This window comes from Emys orbicularis, chromosome 3, assembly GCF_028017835.1.
Source record: "Emys orbicularis isolate rEmyOrb1 chromosome 3, rEmyOrb1.hap1, whole genome shotgun sequence".
Classification (NCBI taxonomy): Eukaryota; Metazoa; Chordata; order Testudines; family Emydidae; genus Emys; species Emys orbicularis.
Window position 1 is genome coordinate 115,990,133 of NC_088685.1, and position 26,731 is coordinate 116,016,863.

Consider the following 26,731-nt stretch of genomic DNA (forward strand, 5'->3'; position numbering starts at 1 on the left):
TAATATTAAAGTGCAAGTTTAATTTTAGTTCTACCTGGCATTTTGGGATGAAGAACTGCAAATTCTAGGTCAGAAAACTGAGGTTAACCTTGATGTAAGTTTCACAAGATGGGCAAGTCCTTCTGCATCAACATACAGACAATTCTGCAATAGCCGCCTGGATTTCTGCCTTTATCACAGGGTGTCAATGTGAAAACTCAGAATGGAACTAAAAATAAGGGCACTCAAAAATTTCATTAACAGCTATGCCAAAAAGTGTAACTGCTGCTTTCAAAATAAGATCTTCCCCTCCAATTTGTAGGCTTGATACTGCAATCCCTTACTCAGTGATTCTTATTAACATAAGTAGTCCTAGGAAAGTCAGCATTCAAGACTGGTGGATTAGGTCCATGGACTAAAACCCTTTTGAACAGAGAGGAAGTATTTTAGTCTGTAAAGCATTGTTAAATTAGTGGCACTATATAATAGCTTTTACTAATAAAAACCCAAGATGTGTTTTACTAGAATTGTCATCCCCTACATCTGTTACCAGGGTGTTTATTTGTAATTCATTCTAATGACAAAACCGACAGATTTTGCTTGTAATCAGTGATAGATCCTGGAATACCCACTGTACTGTTTGCCCTAATATTGAAGCATATCAAGATACCATTTATCAGAGGGGTAGCCGTGTTAGTCTGGATCTGTAAAAAGCGACAGAGTCCTGTGGCACCTTATAGACTAACAGAAGTATTGGAGCATAAGCTTTCGTGGGTGAATACCCACTTTGTCAGACACATGTTCTGACGAAGTGGGTATTCACCCACGAAAGATACCATTTGTGAATATTCCAAAATTCCATGGCAAAAAAAGGGAGCTAATGAAAAATTCATTACTGATGCAAATATTTGAGTTGCAAGGAAAGTATCTCAAGGGCTCTGACCTTGCTCCTATTTAAGTCAATGGGAGTTTATAGTCTTAAATGGGTTTAGGATCAGACTGCTCAAGTTAAAAAAAAAAGAAAAAGAAAAAAGATTTTCTGACTCCTGCAATCCTAACACAAGTTATTCTGCAGATTAGCAAAGGCTTTGAAGGTTTCTTTAAGTACATATTCAATAGTGTTTAGCAAAGAAGTTGAAATTAAAAATAGCTAATTTTCTGCACAAATAAAACAGGCATGGGTTTTTCCTATACAGTAACAGTTGCTTAAATTAATTGTAGAAAGTAACTGAAGTGTGCAGTTTTTATTAAAATGCTGTTTAAAACCAGTATCATAATGTGAATCCTTTTGGAGGGGATAACTGCCATTTGAAGTTTAAATTCGCATAGGTTACAGTTATTCAAATCACTTGTATAGAAGACAACAGTCTGGAGCGCTTCGTGATGGTCGTCTTTGAAGACTTTCTGCTTCTAGAGCTATACAGCTACATCTGACTGCTTTACTTTATTGGACTACCAAAGGGGAAGGGTTAGGTTGGAAGGGGGGAAAAAATAACTTGTGGGAAACGTAGGGTTACATAAGAGTCATGACTGTGAGGGGGAGCTCAATGATTCCACAGCTTTGAGGAAGCTCAGTTATTCTGAAGTTACAATACGAAGTTGTGATTCAGATACTGAAGAGTGTGTTTGTGGGAGTAGATAAGGTAGTGTAGAAGATAAGCTCAGTATATTTGTAGTGTCTTGTGAGTTTGAGTAGTTTGTGTGTTTATCATTTTAATCTGCCTTTTTAAAAACAGCATAATTAAGTTATTGTGCCTAAAGAATAAAATTCAATCATTTTATTTTTTCCTGTAACCCAGAACCATCAACAATGATTAAGTTCATTTACCATCCATCTGAACCAGTAGTTCTGCTTTCACCCGTCGGCTGGCTTCATGCTCCTCCGAGGTTCCTCTGCGACTACAGATAGAGTCTATCTCATCAATAAATATAGTAGTTGGTGCATAAAATCGAGCCTAGAGAAATCAGAAACTGAAATTGCATCAGTTTATCTTAAGCTTTATTAAGCTTATTTCTTTGGAATTGTGGCATCTCCTAGAGCTGCCTATAAGCACTGCTGTGCTGTCTTGGCTTTGGTGAGTCAACACAATAGGAGTAAATAGCCAACATGTCTTCTCCCTTACCTCCACCCTTTCAAACAGGGCCGGCTCCAGGCACCAGCTTAACAAGCAGGTGCTTGGGGCGGCACCTGCGGCAATTCGGGGGCGGCAGGTCCCTCACTCCCTCTAGGAGCGAAGGACCTGCCGCTGAACTGCCGCCGCCGATTGCGGCTCCCCCCCCCCCCAATTGCTACCGCCGATCGCGGCTTTTTTTTTTTTTTTTTTTTTGCGCTTGGGGCGGCAGAAATGCTGGAGCCGGCCCTGCTTTCAAACATACATACCATGAGCAATTATGCTTTCAGTAGCAATGATTTAAAAGCAGAACATTACCCTACTCAAGTGTAGTAACCCCTAGAGTATTACCTGCCAGCTATTCAATAACCCGCAGCAACACTATACAATAATTTACAATGGAGATGAATGTCACATCCAGCTCAAATTGACAACGTGCACCCCAGAATGTAATTTAAATAGGCACAGTGATTATTGAAGGTAATATCTGACCAGGACACTGAAGTTAACACCTGTAACATGTTAAAGGTGTTATGGGATCTTTAATGAAACCAAGGTCAAATCTCACTAAGTCAGCACTAAAACCATGCTGGGATAATCAGTTCAATATTACTACAAGGGGCGAGTGCCACCGACTGATTGAGCCACACTAATTCCTGTAGCACATGTTTCCAAGAAGCATGGCAGCCACATGCTAATCCTAGCCAGGCCTTGAGATTTGATAAAAGGCAGAGAGAAAAACACCCAGGAAATTCAAAGTTATTGTCCCACAGCAACTATAACATATTGCTTTGTGCATACACAATATTTTCTGTTGCTGTATATGGCATTAACTTTAATGCCTTTATCCTTGTATAATGTGGTCAACTTCAATAAATTCAAACCTGAAGTGCCCATAGCAATGTGATATGATTTGTTTGTAGAACTGAGGCTACAATAACCACATTTTGCAAGACTCTGCACCCTAGAATGCACAGCATTTGAACTTGGCGATGTAGAAAAGTCTTTACTGAGTCCAAACTTTCTCAAACTTCAATGTAACTAATAAGGCTTTAGCTTAGAGGCGTACTGACACACTGTATCTTGCCTAGGTTTCACTGCTCTGGGAACAGAGTTACAACCCACTATTCCTTTTAGAGTTGTTAGTCACCATTTCAAACAGCAGGCGGACAAGTTTCTCAGATTCTCCTCTGTATTTTGAAGTAAGTGTTGATGAAGAGATGTTGAAAAATGTTGTTTTGCATTCAGTAGCTACAGCTTTTGCAAGGAGAGTCTTTCCAGTACCAGGTGGACCAACCATCAGCACACCCTATTTGAAAAGAGACAGTCCAAAGTGATGTACCAAAATCTGTTAAGGCTAGTGAAAACCCACTGCAATAATCATAGCCTAAGAAACTGTTTGACAGCCTCAGTGTTAGACTGTTTAGTATGAACTTTTGCTTAATTACATTTCCGAACCAGGAAGAGAAGGTGGATGAGGTTTTTTTTTTTTAAACTAACAAAATCATCCAAAACACAGGGCTTGGTGGTGATTTCAACTATCCAGACATCTGTTGGGAAAATAAGACAGCAGGGCACAGATTATCCAACAAGTTCTTCAAATGCATAGGAGACCACTTTTATTACAGAAGGTGGAGAAAACAAATGGGAGAGAGGTTATTCTGGCTTTGATTCCAACAAACAAGGAGGAACTAGTTGAGAATTTGAAGGTGGAAGGCACCTTGGGTGAAAGCGATTATGAAATTATGGCATTCATGATTCTAATGAATGGTAGGAGGGAAAACAGCAGAATAAAGACAATGCACTCAAGAAGGCAGACTTTAGCAAACTCAGGGAGTTGATAGGTAAGATCCCATGGGAAGCACTGCTAAAGGAAAAAGAGTTCAGGAGAGTTGGCAGGTTTTTTAAGAGACAATATTAAGGACACAAAAGCAAACTACCCCAATGTTTAGAAAAGATAGGAAGCGTGGTAAGAGGCCACCTTGTTTAATTAAGAGATCTTCAATGACCTGAAACAAGAGAGAGAGTCATACAAAGTAGAAACTAGGTCAAATTACAAAGTTTGAATACACACACACGCACGCACTTAAGGACAAAATTAGAAAGGCCAAGGCACAAAATGAGATTAAACTAGCTAGAGATATAAAGGGTAATAAGAAAGCATTTTACAAATTCATGGGAAGCAAGACAACAATGAGGGACAGGGTTGGCCCATTACTAAAAGATCGGGAGGGGGGGAAGAGACACGATGACAAAAATTGAAAACACAGCAATGGCCAAAGTGTTAATTAAATGCCTTTTTTGTTTCAGTTTTCACCAAAAAAAGTTAGCAGTGATTGGACAACTAACAGAGAACATCAGTGTAAATGGGGTAGGATCTGAGGCTCCAATAGGAAAAGAACAAGTTAGATGTCTTCAAGTGATTAGGGCCTTATGAAATAGATCCTAGAATTCTTAAGGAACTGGCTGAAGAAATCTAAACTATTAGCAATTATCTTTGAGAACTAGTGGAGGACAGGAGAGATGCCTGAGGACTGGATAAGGGAAAATTAGGTACCTATCTATAAAAAGAGGAATAAAGACAACCCAGGGAATTATAGACCATTCTGCTTAACTTTGGTAATCAGAAAGATAATGGAGACAATAATCAAACCATCAATTTGTAACCACCTAGAAGAAAATAAGGTGGTAAATAACAGTCAACACAGATTGGTCAAGAACAAATCATTTCAAACCAACCTAGTGTCCTTCTTTGACAGGTTAACAAGCCTTGTGGATAGGGAGAAAGCAGTAGATGGGATACATTTTGACTTCAGGCTTTTGATACTGTCTCACATGACCTTCTCATAAATAAACTAGAGCAGCAATTTGCAAACTTTGAGCTGAGCCCCCCTTTGTGTTACATTTTGGTTGCACCCCTACAACTCAAACAAAAATAGACACATTCAAAAGTATGCTTGATAGTCTATTTATAAACCTAACAGAGACCTTAACACAACTTTAATTAAATTACCTACACCGGTAAGTTTCAAATACACAGATACTGTACCCACCAACGGCACAGCCAAGGCTCCCTCAGCAGCAGGTTGCTTCTACCTTGCAGCCAGGCTGCACCTCTAGGGCAGGGCCAATACCTGGCCCTCTGCCGCCCCCCCCCCCCCCACTTGGGTTTTCAGGGTTGGGGAAGGCAAGTGCAATGGTCTCTGGGGATGGAGCCAGCGCTAGGCTCAGAGTCTGCCAGACGTGGAAATGGGCACAGCAGATGTTGACACCGACCCACAGACTGGGTGGCCCACTGAGGTGAGTCGGAGCTGGAGGTGGCGCTCCCTTCCCACCCCTGTGGGGGCTGGCACAAGCTGCCTGGCGTCGCCACTTGCCCCCCCTACCCTAGGGGGCGTACCAAACAGTTTGAACACCTCGGTACTAGAGAAATATAGTTTAGAAGACAAATCTACTATAAGGTGGGTGCACAACTGGCTGAAAAAACACACTCAGAGTAGTTATCAATGGTTCACAATCGAGCTGGAAGGCCATATATAGTGGGGCCTCATAGAGATCTGTCCTGGGTTCTATTCAATATCTTCAGAAATAATTTGGATAATGGCACAGAGAGTAAACTTAAAGTTTGTGGATGATACCAAGCTGGAAGGGGTTGTAAGTGCTTTGAAGGACCAGATTAAAATTCAAAATGATCTGGATAAACTGGAGAAATGGTCTAAATTAAATAGGATGAAATTCAATTAGGACAAATGCAAAGTACTCCACTTAGGAAGGAACAGTCAGTTGTGCACATACAAAATGGGAAATGACTGCCTAGGAAGTACTGCAGAAAAGGCTCTGGGAGTTATAGTGGATCACAACAATACTGTTGCAAAAAAAAAAAAAAAAAAAAGTGAACATCATTCTGAGATGTATTAGCAGGAGTGTTGTAACCAACAGGCAAAAAGTAATTCTTTCATTCTACTCAGCACTGATAAGGGTTCAACTGGAGTACCGAGTCCAGTTCTGAGCAAAAGACTTCAGGAAAGATGTGAACAAACTGCAGAAAGTCCACAGGAAAGCAACAAAAATGATCTAAGGTCTAGAAAACACATTTTATGAGGAAAGACTGAAAAAAATTGGTTTGTTTAGTCTGCGGAAGACTGAGGGGAGACATAACAGTCTTCAAGTACATAAAAGTTTGCTATAAAGAGGAGGGTGGTAAATTGGTCTCCTTAACCATCGAATACAGGACAAGAAGCAATGGGCTTAAATTGCAGTGATGGAGATTTAGGTTAGACATTAGGAAAAACTTCCTAACTTTAAGGGTAGTTAAGCACTGGAACAAATTACCTAGAGAGGTTGTGGAATTGCTGTCATGGGAGGTTTTTAAGAACAGGTTGGACAAACACCTGTCAAGGATGGTCAGATAATACTTAGTCCTGCCTCAGTGCAGGGGACTGGACTAGATGACCTGTCGAGGTTCCTTCCGGTCCTACATTTCTATGATTCTATTCAAAACTAAGTAGTGAAGTGATATTACTTTCTTGAATACTAACAGAATGCACACATGCCCGTATATGTTTTAGCCTACACTAACTTTATTTGTATTCAATACATAGTTGCCTTAAAAGTTTTGGTTAAAGATGGGTAAATATACCATACACAGAACATTTGTGAGTTCAGGTGCCCCTCTTAGGACAGGTCTTAGAATTACACTGCTTGCTAAGAATCAGCAATTTCTTACCTTCCACGGTCTTCTAATTCCCTTAAAGAATTCTGGCATCCACATTGGTAAGACTACAGCTTCTTTGAGCAATTTTTTGGCATCAACTAAGTCAGCTATATCATCCCTGATAGAGAAAAAAAAGTTGTTTAACACTTTATGACAGGGACATGCCTGATCACTGCTCAATTCCAGATGCAAACACTTTCATTACCATTAATAGCTATTTAGTAGCCTATATGAATGAGTTGGTCTAGTTCTGTTTCTAGGGAATATCTGCACTGGAGCTGGAAGAGGCAATTTCCAGCTCAGGTACACAAACCTGCAGCATATTAAAAATAGAAGTGTAGCCATAGCTGCATGAACATCCTGGAGTACGATCCCATCCAAGACTATAAGTACATATTTGGGGCAATTAGCCCCTCCTGCTGCTTGTGCTGCAGCAGCTACACTTCTATTTTTAGCACACTAGCTTGATCAGAGCAGCATGGGTATGTCTCCTCAAGCTGGAAATTATACTTTCCAGCTGTACTGCAATCATACTACTAGTGGGCAAGTTCTCTCATCAATTCTGCCATCACTACAACTGGCATCTTTGTTGGCAATCTCCACAGACGTGCCAAGGACTGAAAAGACATTGAAATTAAACTACGTTCTTACTTGTGCCCTCAGCCCTTCTGTACAGTCAGGGAGGAAGAACACTGGTTAAGGCAGCTTAAGGGAAGCTTGTGTGTTACCACTGCCTGGTCTGTAGCTCTCCCACTAAGGATTTTGACAGCCCAAGAAACCTAACCTTGTGATATTTTGATGAACATATTCAAGGCAACTATGTTTCCCTTCTTGTTTGAGACTAGGTTTCAACACTTTCTGTAAATGTTGAAAAATGATTTTCTTTCACACTAGAGGTAACACTATTTTCAGCACCAATTCAGGTGGACCCATTAGTGACAAGTCCTTTTGTTAGCATAGACCTATACTGCAGAAAGCCTTGCCAAAAGACACTGGCAGACCTAATATAATCTTACATATACTGAAATAGTGCCTCATGCATGAGCAGCTCAGACACTGGGCTATAGGACTGATTGGAGAAGTTTTCCACCACAGTTTTCCTGTAATTAAAAGTAGAGTGCTAGAAACATTCAAGCAAGCAAAGTTACTTTAACATACAAAAAACAATGTAGCTGTAATTATTTAGTGTGTCAAAAACTTAATCCCAAAAAGACAGCCTCCACTTTATAACAGAAAAACCACAACCTGGATATAAGCTTAATTTTATTCAAACTTACCATCGAACATTGGGATTTTGAGAAATAATATCTTTTTCCAAAGCTTCTACTAAGTCTTTATCATACCCAGTACCGTCAAACCTCTTTGGCTCAGATTCTGAAACATCAGATGACGACTTGTTCTATGTTAAAAAAACAAAATTGATACATGTGACAGTGGGAATTCATGAAAGGCTCTACTGCAGTATTATATATTGCCGTCTCCTGGGTAGATCCAACAGTGGCACCAATGGCTGGAATTCTGGGGATAAAAGGGATCCCATCCAGCTCTGAAGCCATGCATAAATATTCTGCCCCGGGATGCTTTCAAAGTGCCTTTATTAATTAAAACAAACAAACAAACAAACAACAACAAAAAACCCCAAACTGACTTGGTTAAGAAAACTTTTCATTAACACTTCATCAGCAAAGCCCACTGAAGGCACAGAGGCAACATTTTAAATATTTTTGTCCTGTCTTTCTAAAGATTCAATGTAGCATTTTACTTATTAGGGTTAATCCTGCTCTTACTAAAATCAGCTGCAAGACTCGCATTGAAATCAATTGGAGTAGGATTTGATACTATCACTAGTATAAAGCACTGAACCCTGCCTACCAGTTTAACTCCCAAGCTAACTTTAATTTACAAAGATATACAATACGGTGTACATTCTATTTCATTTCCAGGTGTCAAATTCTAACGAGGCAGTTTATATTACACATAACACCCCTATATCCAAGAACTTTTAGAGATTACAGAAACTGAAGTAAACCCTGGATTCTATCCATCAATTCTGTGGACATTAATAGGTTGGCTTTGATTTATTTGGTAAAGACATTGGTTTATTTTAGAAAGCTATATCAAAGATAGATCACATTCAAAAAGTAAAATCCCTTATTTCAGCCATTATCAGGTTAATATTATGTGACACTGTCCTTCTGGGAATTGCACAGTTCTGACCATTAACGATTCCGAGTTCTGACTGCAAGAATAGGTCAGTTCTTAGACTGAATCCAGATATATTGCTAGTTTGTTTTTAAAAAAGAGAAATGTAAGTAGCTGAGATCAGGCTGACCTTCTGAATGAGAGGTTTAAGATCTCCCTTAAGAGTTAATTGAATCCTGAGAAATTTTGCTTCCAGATGCTTTGAAAGACACAAGGCAACAGCCTCACACTGTCGTTGCAAGAAGGTATATAAAAAAATAACTCATTCAGACTCTGAAAATTTGAATCAGCTACTGAAATGAGGACTGAAGTAATACAATTTTATATTTATTGTAAACAGCCGTGTCCAAGAATGTCCAATGAACTCTTGTATAAGGTCTGAGCTACACAGAAAGAAGGGCTTTACAAAGAGGCAATATGGTCTCTAGAGGAACATGTACAGGATTCGAGGTCAGCAACTGGCAAGTTCTAAGCCCTGGCTCTGCTAATTAATCTATGTGGCCTTCAGCCAATTATGCTGTCCTTCAGTGTTCATCTTCATCTATTAAACACCTTACAAATATGTGCCAAGGTTTCATGTTTGTATAGTGTTTTAAATATGAGAAGCACTATACAAGTGTTACATTTGGTCAAAGATAACTTCTTCTGCACTAGTCATCTCCCTATCCTCCAACGTAAGGCTGCAATGAAACCACAAATCTGTAAACTTCATGAAATGATCCACAAGTTTACCTTTTCCTCTCTTCCTTTATTCTGCTGATCCTTCCTTTCTCGGCCACGGACTGCTTTCCCTTTATCATTAGGATTTCGAGAGGCGGGCCGGTGAGGGCCTCTGACGGCTGCACTTACACGGTTATTGTGGCCTCTGCAATCATTGCACTGAACAGACTGACGTTTTCTGGCTCCTGGAGAAGGTCTGATTGGTCATAACATATACAAAAAGTTTAAATTTAAAGTCTATGGTGAGCTTTATCAAACCTCATCAAATCTTAACTATGAATTGCCCAAGATAAAATCTACATCTGTTAAGTAATCTTTCTTACCTATTTAATTTTAAGATGCCACCAATATTACAAGTTGCCAATATAAAAGCTATCTAAGCTCAAAAAACAGGACTTTTATTTTAAAAGAAAGTCAGAGATTTCATACTTTTCAAACTCACTTCATTCTCTGTCTATACTTAGCCTACCTACACCAGAAGCTTAATACATTTATAATATGTTAAGTACCAATGTTCTTGCTGCTGTAAACCACTTAGATAAACGCTGTCCTAAAGATGCTTATGATCCAACAAAAACTGAAATCCCTTTACCAGAGTATTCTTCCTTGATCACTGGCACAGAATGAAAAGGCTTCTCATGAATGCTGGATCACTGTTCAGTATAAGTCAAAAAATCCACTGGAGCATTTCACCCTCTATAGAAGACTTACACAGACTTTGTAAACCAAGGAGGGAAAAAGGTTTTGGGGACTTCAAACGTTATCCCTCTCTGTTTAGGCCCTTAATCAATAACAAAAAGCTACATGTATAACTGCAGCTTTTTTTGAAATACCACAAGAACCATCAGATTCTGTCTCCAGAGATGAAATGCTAGTGCACTAATCTACGTTTCCTAGAAGCAAAATATTTAAAAAGTTTTGTTACTGATAAAAAGGTAAGGTTTCTTAATACAAAGTTGCCTTACCAGGATCCAAGTCTCATCTCAAGCCTCCAAAAAGGCAGCAACTCCACCAAGCTTTTGTTTTCTAACCCTGCACACACACTCTCTTCCCAAAACCTCCTCAATATGACTAGCTTAACCCAAGAGAAGGCAATTTTTTCTAAAAACGTGTAAATTTCCCACCTTGAGAACTCTCACTGAAACTATTAGATGTCTCTCCTACTCTTCCTAAGACTCTTGGACAACCTCTAGAAACATGCATGCAAATAAGTATGGAGGGGAATCACTGAATTTTTTTAAATTCAAGGTCTCTCCTCTGTAAATACATTTGACACACAATTTCTTAACTACAATTAGTATGTATTGTATAGCATTAGTATGTATTTTATATTCTTTGGCACCAGCAAGACTGTTATTCCTATTGATACAAATATTTTTGCAGCTGCGCTTTTAGAAAAATTCCAATTTACAATCCTAACAGCCAAACTGTTTTCTTATGGATTATTTCTGAGAAATGAGGAAGAGTAAACTCCATGAGGTTTGACTTGAATGGCCTGTTGAGGGTTATGTGCAGGGGATCTCTAGTCCACAAAACTCATGGGTATCCTAGGAGATCTGTGGGGAGATTCTGTGCCTTAATAAAGCTGAACAGCTCTCTGGCTTCCATAGCAACACATTTTCCAATATGGTTCCTACCCCTGGTGGTAGGCAAGAGATGAAAGAACCTACATAAATTAATGCTAATATGGTCAATTTAAGCAGCAGCTAACCTTCCTGCTCCCTAGTAGCCTGGTGACAAACAGAACTTTCTTTCCCCCTGCAAGGTGAGCTGTGCTCATTGTCACTAAAGCCTGTTAGGAGACAGAAGGGTAGATTTCTGGCATCTGATCAAAGAGGATTGTTATGCTGTAGTCAAAATGCAGCATTCTGAGGGCAAAGTAATGAAACGTATTTAACTGCTTAAAGTACAGGTGGGATTAAATAGAAGTAAAAAAAGCTAGAGTTAAAAAATAAAAATGAAATGTGCAAATTTAAATAGAGAAATTATAAATAGAAAAGGTTAGAGTTAATTTAAAAATAGATCGAGCAGGGTTAAATATTAAAAATAGAAATCTCTGGTTTAGTTTATTAAATTTTATTTTAAAAGGAGGGCAGGGTAATAACCAAGATGAACATCCGTCATCTTCTGACTGACTGACCCTTTCTCCACCCCCTATTTGGCTGTTTTGCCTTTCAGAATATATAGTCTTCAACACAGGGACTGTCCTAGCACAAGGCCCAAATCCTCATTCGTAATTTTGGATACTAACACTATCCAAGACTAAAGCCAGTAAAATATTCACTTCTAAAATAATAGTTTAAGCATACTTCTTGACCAACATTAAACACTTTCCTAACGCCCATTCCATCTTTAGGACCACAGTAACTGAAACCTCTACAAGAATTATACTTAGTCAAAAACCACAACACTGTTAAAGACTTCGATCCTAAACTTGCAAGCTGTTCCTCCTAGGGGAAGTACAAATGAAGTCAGCAGCTTTTGCATGGGGACAGGGATCAATCTATGACAAAACAGCTTGTGGGATCAGGGCCCAAGTCTTCAATTTCTACAGAATTTAAACTTTCATTTTTTAAAAAAATAATTACATGTCAAGCCTTTTTGGTTGCAAAGGCAACTTTCCAAAAATGTGAACTGAAATATTTTCTTTAATCTGCAGACATAGTTCCAATGCCTCTGCTCCTTGACAAAGCTGTTTAAATTGGAATTTCCAAGATTAGTAATGGTGAAACTGACCTCTCAGAACACTGGATAGCAAAACAGTCAAAATATCATGCCTATTTCAGGCTGTTGCTTGGGAAAGCTACAAGCAGCAGCAAAGGCAAGCCCAGGAGTTATGCACTAGGAGAAGATGACCCTAAAAAGGGAGGCCGTAGAGTGCTAGAGTAGCAGATACTTCTCCCTCTCCTTCACACCAGCTGCAATGAGAATCATTGCAGGGATGATGAGGAGAGAAGAAAAATACAGCAGTGGAGAGTCAGCTTCCTTGGAACCTCCAGAACACTCATGTCTTCACACTACTCTTTCTTCCTGCAGCTAGAAAGTTGGCTGACGCTTCACATTTATCAGACTATTAAAGACAAAAAGAAAATGACATCCTTAAGTAGGATCCAGAAATCTCACTCCTTTCCCAGAATCTGGCTATTTAGGTGTCAGAGTTTCCAAGCCCTGTACCTTAGCCCTAAAAAAAAAAGGGAGGAATTCTCCAACTGCACACTCTCATTGAAGTTGGAGCATGTTTTTACTTTATTACATGTTATCTGCTCCTACCAATTGTCTTCTTACCTACGTTCAGCTGGCACAGGCAAGGACCACACTTCTCCATCACGAGCTGGTAATTCTTGCTGTGCTGCTTTCAAGGGAGTGCAATCTAATTTAAAGCTTTCCAGTGTTTTCATTATATCCTTCACGTGCTTAGCTTCCACACTTATCTCCTGCCAAACCTAATGCAAAAATATGAAGTATATTAAAGCATATTACTAACAAATGTGTAACAGAGTCATGCTAAAGCCAATGTGAATGCACTCTGCTGGATTCCACAAGATTTCTCTAGTTATCTTAGTCCTGATGCTTTAAATTAGTCCAATACATTTAAAATACTACTTATGCTTCAGAACATGAAATAATATACATTAAATTTGTGAAGGGTTTTTTTTTTTTGTCTTAACACATTTTACACTGTGAAGAATCAGTCAGATAAATGAACAGAGATGGGTTTAATACCAACTCCATAGAACCTGCTGCTGGTTTTCATTTCACAGTCTTAAGAAAAAAAACAGTACAATGGAAAAAGGGTAAAGGGGACATGAATATGGTGGTCTTAACTCACTCTGTATTAGACAGCCAAAACCACACCACTGAAATATTGCAATAAGAATAAGAGTGATAAGAATTAAATAAACGGAAGCGTAACCGGGGCACTCATTGACACAGTTAAAAGTCAAACTGGCAAGCAAGTTAGTACAATACTAACTCAGTGTTGTTCTCCACTCCTTACTCTGCCAGGGGCAACAAAGAGAGAAATCAGCCAATGAAACCTTCAATAAGAATATATAGTTGTATTACAGTTTACCAGGGAATAGTTTAGATATTTTTACATTTCTTATTCAACATTAAACTAAATCATTTATATTAGCTTAATACTTTACCATTGAAATATTAACTGGCAAAACAGGACTGCTCACCTGTTGCCATTTCTGTTGCAGATATGTATCTTTGACAGAGCAGAGGTATTTATTCATTTGGTCAAGTACTCCTTGGTAGTAGACCATTGCAGAATCATAGTTTCCCAGCAGCGCATATTCACGGGCCAGTTTTACATTCTCGCTAATCATAACAAGACTCATACTCAACATAAGCTGAAAAAAATTAAATAGTTATACTGAAAATTCAGTACAAGAAAACAAGTCAAAGCATATATGTGAAATAACTTCCAGATAATTAAACATATCCTAATCTAATTGATTAACAGTGATGCCGGGAGTAGATTCATTAAGAGGAGTCACACTGGAAGAAAAAAACTATTTGATCAATATAAAAATACAAATGAATTACACTTGTCTATAACCACAGATGTATGTGAAACTTTTTATTACACAAGTTAAGTTATCATGCAGTGTAGAACCTACTGTTAAGTACACATGCAAATGTGCAGAGACTACATGACGTTGGGAGCCATGACTGAATACACTCCCCACCTTTCCCCCCCCATCCCTTTAGATAAAAGAATCTGGAGGTAGTGAGTGTGATGGTTTGGGGTTCAGGTCACCATCTGCCTTGTAACCCTGGGTGTCTTGTGGCAGTGCAGCTTTGGTCCAGAGCTCTGACCCAACAGCCTAGCAGCAGCCCACACGCCTCACCCTGACTTTGCCCAACCTGGGTACTCCTTGCACGCTGACCTTAATACTCTTCCAGCCCCCAAATTGTCCTACTGCGGGACCAGTCCCTCTCATTGGACTTTCACAGAGAAGTGTTAGTTTGCAGCCTTTACAACCTATTAGCTTTCTGGAAGCACACACTTCACTGAACTTGCACAGCACTGATTTATAATGAACATAAGAACAGCTATACTGGGTCAGATCATAGGTCCATCTAGCTTAGTATTTTGTCTTCCAACAGTGGCCAATGCCAGGTTCCCCAGAGGGAATGAACAGAACAGGTAATCATCAAGTGATCCATCCTGTCGCCCGTTCCCAGCTTCTGGCAAACAGAGGCTAGGGACACCAACACGGGACAACAATAAAGGCCAACATGTTTATTTACAAAATAGAATGGATTAAGTGATACCAAGTAAGAGAGATAATGAAAGAGGTGTTTACAACCAAATAAGTGAAAACATCTAAAAATCTAAAATTTATACTAGTAAAGATATAGTCTTTGTTCAAGATGGATTCTTCACCCAACAATCTCCTTTCCAGCTTTTTACTAGCGGGCCTATCCAGGACCCATCACAGAGATCAAATTGCTTGGTTTCTTTGTTTCCTAAGGTGAAGGATAAAGATGGAGTCTCTCTCCGTTCCTTACATCCCCAAAGGGAATGCCTTTGTCTTACAAGTCAGAAAGGCCTGCTGGAGATTCAGTCTCCTGTCTCTCTCTGGGGTGCAGGAACCTTGATAATTCTTGGTCTTTCAAGTTCAGGGTCAGGATAACTCCCAATGGTTCACCTCAACAACTGTGTTTACTGCTATTATGTAAACACTCCTTTGTCTAGGACAGACCTGTTTATTATCTTTATCTAGGCGAGGCTGTCTGGTCTTAAACGTGTTCTAGTAACATCATACAGAGAGAATTCATAACTTCACATATAACATTTACACATGCATTTTACAATTATATTAACAACAAGAATGTTATTAGCTTTCATATGATACCTCAATGCATACTTTGTACAAATATTATTGCACTCTGTGTGTAGGGTGCAAATACAGGGGTGCCTAGGGTCAAAGTGAGTGATTTTATTGCTGGTACTCCAGCATCATTAATACTACATGAGCTCTATAGGTTTTTTATTTCACTGAATTGACTATTAAAAAAAAAAAAAGTCAAATAAGGGCCCTTCCACCCCTGGAGACTTCAGGCATGACTAAAGGTGCATCTCCTGGAATCTTTTGTTAGTAGGCTATCTGCAGAGCTGGAGCATGTAATGAGGAAGGCAATGCTGGTCATTTCAGGGAGAAGAAACAGGGAAACCTGACAAGCTTAGGAGTACCTGGGCTAGCCTTATAGCACTACCTTCTTCCTACACATGCAGAGATTACAGAGCTAACAGAAGGAAGTAGCCACTGAGAAGGTACAAGCTGAAAACAAATGCAGCCAAAATCTTTAACATGTCAGAACACACTGAAGGACACTGTCTAGCTTTCCAGGACAATCTCAGGAAATGGAAATTCTAAATCTTGTTTCCTGTAGTTCTGGGTCTCCTATTGTTTCCTTACCTTGTCTGTATTTAACAAAAGTAGCATTCCACCTTAGAAGAGAGGCTTATGGGAGCATTCTAATTATTCTCCTCTGCTATTTCCTTCCTTCTTGACTTCTCATGCAGATAGATCCCTCTGCAAGATTTGAGTGAGAAATGTAATGAAACCAGCATATTTTGATTTGTAGTACACAATCTGTACTGAGATTTAGTGAAGGAGGCAGGGTAAGGAAGGGAAGGCACCACTGTGTGGTCTGTACAAAAATGCACCTCCAATACTCAAACAGCATATCCTCCCTGGAGCACATTTTTTTTTTAGCAAAACATCTTTCTTTGTAAGTATCTACCTTCCCCAGAATAATACAGAACTGAAAAGGTGTAAAGATTTCTAAAATTCACCAGATAACATTCAGAAATAATTTAAATGTTAAAGGATTGCAACTGCTCCTTAGTCTAGTTTATTTGATTATAGGACTGAGGAAAATAGAAAGAAAGAGGGGTTCTAGTGAGAAGAACAATCCAAGTTCTGTGAACACACCCATTTGTACTGTGTTAAGAGTCTAAGCACAAAGTATATGCAACTGGTTCCTCTATAAACAACAGCGGAATGAAAAACATGCATCCTTCAGTGCATAGAAAAGAGGGAAATAAAGACCTGGATCAAGGATTCAAAGACTTAAATATCTACAAAGGAAACAGGTATTTGAGTGGGAACTGAAGAACAAATATTTAAGAAACTCTGGAAAAACTGCAGCAAGTGTGTTCAAGATGCTGCAGTTGCTGCTGATATATTTAAATATGCCTTTTCTAAGAATTTTTTTTTTAAAATAGCTACACAATAGTTAGTATCTTTGGACTGGCACAGCTCCAAATTCATAGATGGGACATCAGTCAAGGGTAAAGCATCTTCTGTAAAACTACTAGACAAACTGCTAAAGGTTTTCACATAACCAAACATTGTCAGCTAGTTTCTTAATTTGACATAGCACTAGATTTGTTGTAACTTCCTATAAGAATAGAGAAGTTTTGGATTAGTAGTGCAGAATAGTGACGGGTTGGATGACAGAAACCCCCTGGGAGCTGCCACTTGATGTGCCAAGACTATCTCTGCTCCTGTTTTCCCTGCCAGCTCAGGACTCCAGCACCCTGTCTTGCTGAGCCAGACACTCCCATCTGCTCCAACAAAGACCCAGGGTCTGAATTACTTGCCCCAAAGCTGCAGGTTTACCTGAAAACAGCTCACAGAAGTGTGCTTGTCTTTAGCACTCAGATGCCCAACTCCCAATGGGGTCTAAACCCAAATAAATCCATTTTACCCTGTATAAAGCTTATGCAGGGTAAACTCATAAATTGTTCGCCTTCTATAACTCTGATAGAGAGATATGCACAGTTGTTTGCTCCCCCCCAGGTATTAATACATACTCTGAGTTAATTAATAAGTTAAAAGTGATTTTATTAAATACAGAAAGTAGGATTTAAGTGGTTCAAAGTAGTAACAGACAGAACAAAGTAAGTCACCAAGCAAAATAAAATAAAATGCGCAAATCTATGTCTAATCAAACTGAATACAGATAATCTCACCCTCAGAGATGCTTCAGTACGTTTTTTTCTCAGACTGGACACCTTCCAGGCCTGGGCACAATTCTTTCCCCTGGTACAGCTCTTGTTCCAGCTCAGGTGGTAGCTAGGGGATTCTTCATGATGGCTCCTCTCCTCTTTGTTCTGTTCCACCCCTTTATATATTTTTTGCATAAGGCGGGAATCCTTTGTCTCTCTCTGGGTTTCCACCTCCCCTCACTGGAAAAGCACCAGGTTAAAGATGGATTCCAGTTCATGTGACATGATCACATGTCACTGCAGGACCCCACGCCTTCATTCCTCCCAGCCTGACTCACAGGAAGGCTTGCTTGCAAACAGAGCCCCAGTCAATTCTCCTGGTTGATGGGAGCTATTCCAAACCACCATTAATGGCCCACACTTTGCATAATTACAATAGGCCCTCAGAGTTATATTTCATATTTCTAGTTTCAGATACAAGAGCGGTACATTTATACAAATAGGATGATCACACTCAGTAGATTATAAGCTTTGTAATGATACCTTACAAGAGACCTTTTGCTTGAAGCATATTCCAGTTATATTATATTCACTCATTACCATATTTTTATAAAACCATATAGACTGCACAATGTCACAAGAATAATATAAACAAAATAAAAATTAATTGTCAGAGTCACCTTGTTCATATACTTGGAAAGTTTCTCTCATCTCCTTGTGCCCTAATCCCATAATAAGAAAAGAAGACAAGCACTGACTTCAGGAAACTGTTAGATGCTAAAGTCACTGAGCTAGGTCCCATGCATGCCTGGATTTCTCTGACAGAGCCTCAATATGAGCAGCACACAAATGGGTACCATACAGAATCCTCCCCATCACCTCGATTGGTCTTGTTCTCAGAAGAGAACAGCTGTCTACCTCATCTGAAATAGAGCCATATGTGATTAAGACCCCTCTAACATCTGAACACCATCACATTTCTAAAACTTTTTTCTAAAAGCTAAACAAGAACAATAGATATCATCTATTTAGAAAGTGGATCATAATTGACAATACCCTGACAATCCCCCAAATCGGAGCTTTAAAAACAGTTTGTATTGAAATTCGAAGTAAAACTGCTATACTGGATCAGACCTCTGACCCATCTCGTTCAGTATCCTGTCTCCATCAGTAGCCAGAACCAGATGCTTTAGGGCAGGGGTCTCAAACTCAAATGACCACGAGGGCCGCATGAGGACTAGTGCATTGGCCCGAGGGCCGCATCACTGACACCCCCCACTTGCTGCCTCTGGCCCTGCCCCCTTCCATGAGGCCCCGCCCCTGCCCCGCCTCTTCCTGCCCCTTCCCTGCCCCCATTCCAACCCCTTCCCCAAAGACCTCACCTCAACTCTGCCCCCTACCTGCCCCCAGGGGGCGTGAGGGGTGCAGCAGGAAGCTTGAAAGGAAGGTGGAAAACACCACAAAGTAGGCAGACTTGGGATAATCTGCCCCCCATGAAGGTCTCTAACTGAGATTACCCAAATCCTGAAATGTGAGGTTTTATTTCAGTTCCAATACTCTTTTTATTAGCATTAACTATGAAAACTCTGGATATTCTTGTTACACATATAAATGTTCAATCTCTCCGAGTTTTGCTAAATCCTTGGCCTTAACATCCTGTGGCAATGAGTTGCCAAACCTAATTATGTTAAAAAGTTTTGAATTTGCTATGTTCCATTTCACTGACTATCCCCTTGGTCTTGTGTTATGACGATACAGGAAGAACATACACTCCCAAGCAATCTTCTCTGCACCATTCGTTACTTTATATACTATTGCGTTTAAAAACCAAAAAGACAAACACTTAAAAGTTAGGAAATGCCAGATTCAAGGTTTCATGTGCAACCTTAATTTGTCCCCTTAGGCATATGTATTATAGTAGTCTTTAATTACATGATCACATGCTATTTTTCCACAGGACCCTCACTGAAGAGAGTTATTCACTATTTATTTTTTCCTCCTCATTCAACAAGTGGAGGACACATCATCCAAATCCTGCATGAATACAAGATTATTAATTTCTTCATGAATATTTCTATAATACTCTCACCACAGTATTTGGGAGGTTCACAATGATCTGTGAGATTAGATGGTATTATCCCCATTTTACAGAGGACAAACTGAGGCACAAAGATTTTTATATGGAGATATACCTATCTCATAGAACTGGAAGGAAGCTTGAAAGGTCATTGAGTCCAGTCCTCTGCCTTCACAGTCAGGACCCTGACAGATTTTTGCCCCAGTTCCCTAAATGGCCCCCCTCAAGGATTGAACTCACAACCCTGGGTTTAGCAGGCCAATGCTCAAACCACTGAGCTATCCCTCCCCCCTGAAAGCTGAAATAGTCAAGTGTCCACTAATTTTGGGTGCCCAGCTTGAGACACTTCCAACCTGACTTTTCAGAATACTTTCCATTTTTATGGCGCTATATATGTTCAAAGCACTACTCCCATTGACTTCAGTTGCAGCTGTGAACACTCAGCATTTCTGAAAATCTGGCTCCAGTGTCTCACATTGGTCACCTAGAAAGTAAAGAACACACGAGTATTGCTCTACTGTGAAAACTTGCTTTTAAGTGATTTTCCAGCTTACATGGAAACTCTGTGGCAAATATAGTGATAGAATCTATTTCTCTGGGGTGGCATTTAATTCCCTTAGTCATGGGACCATTCTCTTGCTGTAATCTCACTCACTACACACTTTCTAAATTCTCAACAAACAAGGTAGGTGTCCTACAGACAATTGCCTTCACTACATAAGCCTGATTATCCATGGAGCCTGTTCCATCCTATGCATTGAATGAGGCAGAGCTCCTATAAAAATAGCACATTACTATATAATTCAAGACTATCATAATACATACACACAGGGAGACAAAGTAAGAGTACATAGGAAATAGCAGAATTAAATGTTGCCTAACTTTTGAACGCTTGGCTTTGTAACCTTAATATTCTTTTAATGTAATTTAAGGTTATTTTTCTAAAGCCTGGACTAAAGCAGTGGCTCTCAACCTTTCCAGACTACTGTACCCCTTTCAGGAGTCTGATTTGTCTTGCGTACCCCTCAAGTTTCACCTCACTTAAAAACTACTTGCTTACAAAATTAGACATAAAAATACAAAAGTGTCGCAGCACACTAATACTGAAAAATTGCCTACGTTCCCATTTTTACCATACAATTATAAAATAAATCGATTGGAATATAAATATTGTACTTACATTTCAGCGTATAGTATATAAAGCAGTATAAACAAGTCTTTGTATGAAATTTTAGTTTGCACTGACTTTGCTAGTGTTTTTATGTGGCCTGTTGTAAAACTATGCAAATATCTAGATCAGTTGATGTACCCCCAGAAGACTTCTGAGTACCCCAGGGGGATGCATACCCCGGTTGAGAACCACGACTAAAGCAACAATTTAATTGTGTGTGGAGCCATAATGACCCCTACCCTGGGTCATCATCAAAGTTTCCATCTGTAGATCCACAGAACAGATCTGTACCAATTGAGCTAATACAGTAGCTGGTAGCAATAATAAGCGGTTAACCTTTGTTGACCTGGCACAAGAGGGGAACGAGACATACTTTGACAATGGATTGCACAGCTATTTGGTAACAGCAGAGGAATATAGACTAGGGACTCCTGGGTTCAATACCAGGTTCTGTAGGGTAGTGTTTCTGGTGGTTACAGACCAGGGATTCTTGCAACAATTTTTTTGGCGGCCTCAGAGTGCGGCCACCAACTCTTGCTGGTGGCCGCTCTGACAATTTTTCCTAAAATATTTAATTAACTTTAAATATGCACATATACATGTCCAAATCATTGCAATTTATTTATGAATGTTTTTCCCCAAAGTTAATAATAAAAATAACGTACAGTGGTCTCTATTCTTTACTGGACCTAAACAGAATAGAAACAAAAATAAAGGTGCTTTGCATGTTCTTGTCTTTCGTGTTATTGTTTCTTTTACTTTCTTGGTTGCTTTTTTGGGGGACTTGCTAGCTAGTAAGTCTGCTGCTGTGAAAAGTGGTATTTGTATGGTTTTTAATATTTTTCACAGCAACAGACTTGCTAGCTAATTGGGAGGCAGCGAAAAGTAAGATTAACATACAAATATCACTTTTCACAGCAGATTTACTCAGCCCTGACACCTGAGGAGGTGGGTAGGGAGGCAGCGGGGGCAAGGGGCAATGGATGGGAGGGGCAGAGGAGGCAGCGGGGGCCAGGGTGATGGGTGCAGGTGGGTAAGGGACCAGTAGGGGCAGCAGGGGCCAGCAGTGATGTGGGGGAGGTGGTGAGCCCAGGCCCAATGCCCAAAGCCTGGGGTCCGGGCCTGAGCCTGAAGCTGGGGACTGGAGCCTGCTGAGGTGCAGCCAAAGCCCAGGGCCGGAGGACGCAGTGGGGGGCCAGGGACGATGGCCAGATCCTGGGGTCCCATGACTGGAGCCCAGCACCATGATGCTGGGGCCTGGAGCCCACCGCCGCATGGCCAGAGCGTGGGGATAGAGGAGGCAGTGGGGACCAGGGGTGACGAGTAGGGGTGGTGAGCCCAGGGCTAGCAGTCGCTGCCGTGTGGCTGGGGCCGAAGCCCTGGGACAGAACCCACCGCTGCGTGGCCGAAGCCCAGGGCCAGAGGAGGCGGGGGGGGCTAGGGGCGATGGGGGGAGTGGTGAGACCAGGGCCAGGGGATGGAGCCCGCCACTGCGTAGCTGGAGCTTGAAGCCCAACAACCAGAGCCTGCCACTCACCACCCCAGGCCTGAAGCCGGGAGCCTGACCCCACTGCCCTTAGGAAGGCGGAGAACTCTCACCGGCTGCCTGCTCTTCGGGTGTTTCTGGCTCCAGAGGGGGGCAGGGCCCAACCCCTGCTGGCAGCCCAGGGGGACGGGCAGTTGCTTCACCCTCCCACACCCCCATCACCTTCCAGGAGGCTATGGCTGCAAGAAAAGCCCGGAGTGGCTGCATTTGAAAAACGTTGTTATAGACCCTTCTGCCTGTCCCACTCTGCTCCAATCCACTACCTGTGGCTTCTGTCCCCCTTCCCTTCTGAACCTATATAATAAACCCCAGCCCCCTTCCACTCCTCCCCCACCCTAACTGGCTCCTATCTTCCTCCTCCTCCTGTGCTTACCCCCACCCACTGACTCTTGCAACCCTCCCCTCAAACCCCCCCCCCCCTTTCTGCATTCCAGTGTGGCTGCTTCCTCCTCCTCCAAACTACCTGGCTCTACCAGTGCTACCACTGTCCACAGAGTACAGGAGAAAGTCTCCCTGCTCAGTTCCTGTGCCCAGTACTACAGTTGCTCCCAGAGCAGCAGGGAGGAGCAATTAAAGGGAAAGTACTTCTCAGCCCCTGCAGCCCTGGGAGAAAGCATGCTGGACTCTGAAGAATTTAGGTGCAAAACTGACTAGCTGCCACTGACCATATGAAAAAAAATCTCAATTTTCACAGAGATGCAATAGGCACATCCCTGACACTCGGGAGACTGCTCCCCTCCCCGCCAAATTTCAAGTCCCTGCTCCAAAGCATGGCGGTGTTAGAGCTCCAATGAACAGTGGAAAGAATTTTGTTGAACATGGGCAAAACAGTGTCTAGTATTCCCTAACCTTGTTCTTGGAAATGGCTGTACCATTTTAGCTCAAACTTTCCCAAAAATTCAGGTTGAAGCAGACAACTGACACGGGAAATTTCAGCCTGAATAGTTAAAGTTCAGCAACATTATACGCAAGTGTAAACTCTGCATTAAAATGGGAATTGTCGGGCAACCTGAAGCATGGGTAGTAACACCAGCTCTGCCTACGATCACACTTCCTCTTATCTTTCCTTTCTAAGAGACACAATCCGTCTTTTCAGTGTCTTCATGTGAATTTTCCCATGCCCCAAAATCAGTCTCATCATCCTTCTGAATGCCCTTTAATTATGCTATATCCTTTTTGAGATGAAGTACTACATGCAATATCCCAAATGAAGCCACACCACTGATTCACATAATGGCATTTTTTTTCCATATTATTCTCTATGCCATTTTTTATACATCCTAACTTCTTGTCTACCTTTTTGATCACAGGTGCATATTAAGCAGAGGTCTTCACTGAGGTATCCACACATCTACACAGCCAAGGCTAATGAGTCTCCCATCCCTGGTCGACAGACTGGAGCTTATAAGGATCATCCCAGCACTCTACAAATAGCTACAGAGACAGTGCTATGAATTTGCAGTTCCAGCTCTGAGGCCTATGGAGAGTTCCCTATGTAGCTTTTTTTTTTTTTTTTAAGAGCACTAGCATCACAAGCCCAAGTCTGTTGGGAGGCTCACGGTCACATGCTCTGCAGTTGTACTCAGTGATGCCTAGTTCCCTTTCATGGAACAGTTAAGTAAAAACCTTTTCCCAAAATCTAAATTAAGTTTTCAGAAGAAATCTATGTAAGGGTCTCTTGTTATGTAGGAGAAAATACATAAAGTTCATCTAGGATCACTACAGATATTACCACAGGTTTTAATAGCAATATTCAAGCAATATTCAAGATCCACATGTGGTCATCCTACCAGATACACCTGTTTGCCTGTCCCATGAATTTTAAACTGATGACTAAACCTGCTGAAATAACAAGTTAAGCAAGATGCTACTAAACATTTTAAATCAAGTAATGGCATGTTACTAATGTAGAACTAGGCTTTCAAAATAAAGAGTAAGAAAACCACAACATAGCCATATACAATAAATACAGTGCAGAACTCTGAGCAGAGCAGGCATTCTTTATAAATCTGTGCAGGGAAACAAACAGTTCAACCATATGAGTGTTTTTTCTTCCAAATATGTGGAGTCACAAAGAAGAGAGAGGAAACAAAGGAAATGAATGATCCCTGAATGGAAAGAAGAGAAGGCATGGAATGCCTAGCCAGGAAAATGGGTGTAATCTTTGCACAAAAGATTGATGCTGTACTGGTCCACTAACTGACTTTTCCAAGTTAAAGAAAAATGAAGGAAGTAAACAATATGCAAAGGAACAAAATAGGCAGAGAATGTGAGTAGGAAGAGAGACAGTTAAATCAGTGGATTTTTGCTTGTTTCAACAAAACACAGGTGTTTCTCCAAAAGTTATGTGAGGGCTGTCAGTTTAGATGTGGGTGCTAAAGAAGCAACACTAACAGAATTTAATCTATTTGCTGCCCAAGGTTTAGCCTTGTAATCAAGGCTATGTCTTCACTGCAATTCAAGGTGTGATTGCAGTACAGATAGACAAACAGCTAAAAATAGGTACATATTCACTTTGCTAGCTTGCACTGAAGCTCATGCCGCTGCATCTACACTGCTAATTTTAGCTGTACTAGCATGGGTAAAGATAATACAGGTATGGCGTGCTGCAATCACACCGTGAACTGCAGTGTGGACATAGGGTATTTGCCTTCGTAATGTAGGCTAATTTAAAATGCCAAAGCAGCAGATAATTGATGATTTTCATAAATACCAACGCACAATGCATTCATATTTGCAACATAGTTTTACTATCAATTTTTCTTCATTTATATTGTTGGATAGAACACTGATCCTAGATCTTTAAACTGTGCTTGTTACCATTTTAGTGGAGCGCTATATTCAATACTGTCTTTTAAAGAACAAGAATAGATTATATGAGCTAAGTGGACTGTGTAACACTATTTCCTCTTTACCGTTACAGAATTAGACACTCGGAAATACATATTGTCTTTCAGAACTGTCCCAGACTGGTTCCATATACAAACAAGCATATGCAAATCTATGACAAGACTAGAATAAAGGAAAAGAAAATCAACTCCTTTACTAGACAAAATATTTTAACTTATGTGCTCAGTGGAACTAGATGACAATAAAGCAGATAGTCTGCATAGTACTTTTATCAATTAGAACCATTCCCCGAATTGTATTCTATGAAGTGATCTATGGACAAAGCCACTACGGTGAAGATGAGTTTGTAAAGTCACCACCAGGCAGGAAACAATGCAAAGAATCCACATGGAATTTTGCCCTCTTAAATGCAATGTTATGCTGAATCCCCAAAAAAGGTTTCAGAATTAAAATAACTTATTCAGAATATAATGCATAGGATTTCCCAGAAATACAATTACAACTCTTGACAAATCATCCTGTCACTAGCCATAGACTTTAGTCCACTTGCATTAAGTGCCTGAAGTGCATCCAGCAGGGTACGGGTTGAAGACTCATGGTAATTTAAGATAAAGAAAAAGGCTTTGGCATTTGCAATCCCATTGTTAATCCTTGAGATTAAAAGTAGTACAGTAGTTCACACATATTACGGACAAATCATGCTTTTTCTCTCCATAGAAGAGCCCTCGAGTAGCCAAATCTGTGCAATTTCACCATACAAGATTTGGGAAGTCTATGTAGTGGCTGAACACCCCCTAACCTCCCAACACACATACCAGGTTTAAACAAATCCAGTTCCACAATGGTATTCAACATATCATATTAAGCTGGTATGTGGGGGCCTGCTGCTGTATCAGCTACAACATGGATCCACGATCTACTCCATCCACAAACTGTGCACCACAAGTTGGCTAGAGGCAGTCCTAGGGCCAGAGTAAGGCCAGGTCTACACTACCGCGGTAGTTCGACAGCTGGCAATCGAACTTCCGGGTTCGATTTATCGCGTCTGGTCTGGACGCGATATATCGATCCCGGAAGCGCTCGCCGTCGACTGTGGTACTCCAGCTCGGCGAGAGGAGTACCGCGGAGTCGACGGGGAGCCTGCCTGCCATGTGTGGACCGCGTCTGAACCGCGGTAAGTTCGAACTAAGGTATGTCGACTTCAGCTATGTTATTCACGTAGCTGAAGTTGCGTACCTTAGTTCGAATTTGGGGGTTAGTGTAGACCAGGCCTAACATTAATGGAAGAGTTCCAGTGCTACAAAGAGGCCTAAGAATTTTTTTCCACGCCCAGAGGAACACTTCACCACACAACCTGGTTGCTTAGACTAAGCTAGAGCCAGGTTTTTT

The 26,731-nt window shown here is 40.7% G+C and overlaps 1 protein-coding gene across 2 annotated transcripts in view; it reads right to left on the minus strand.

The window, feature by feature from the left end:
• The window catches only part of KATNA1 (katanin catalytic subunit A1), a 35,788-nt gene that overhangs the window by 6,779 nt on the left and 2,278 nt on the right, over positions 1–26,731 (minus strand). The window contains exons 2-9 of one of the 2 annotated variants that reach the window (XM_065400593.1): positions 16,161–16,277; positions 13,911–14,084; positions 13,012–13,169; positions 9,739–9,922; positions 8,082–8,203; positions 6,817–6,922; positions 3,241–3,399; positions 1,808–1,934 (exon numbers count right to left, since the gene is read on the minus strand). In XM_065400593.1, the coding sequence (XP_065256665.1) occupies positions 1,808–1,934; positions 3,241–3,399; positions 6,817–6,922; positions 8,082–8,203; positions 9,739–9,922; positions 13,012–13,169; positions 13,911–14,084; positions 16,161–16,187 (1,057 nt within the window). In that variant the 5' untranslated portion in view covers positions 16,188–16,277. The remainder of the gene's footprint in view (positions 1–1,807; positions 1,935–3,240; positions 3,400–6,816; positions 6,923–8,081; positions 8,204–9,738; positions 9,923–13,011; positions 13,170–13,910; positions 14,085–16,160; positions 16,278–26,731) is intronic. The other variant, XM_065400594.1, reaches the window with a different exon arrangement.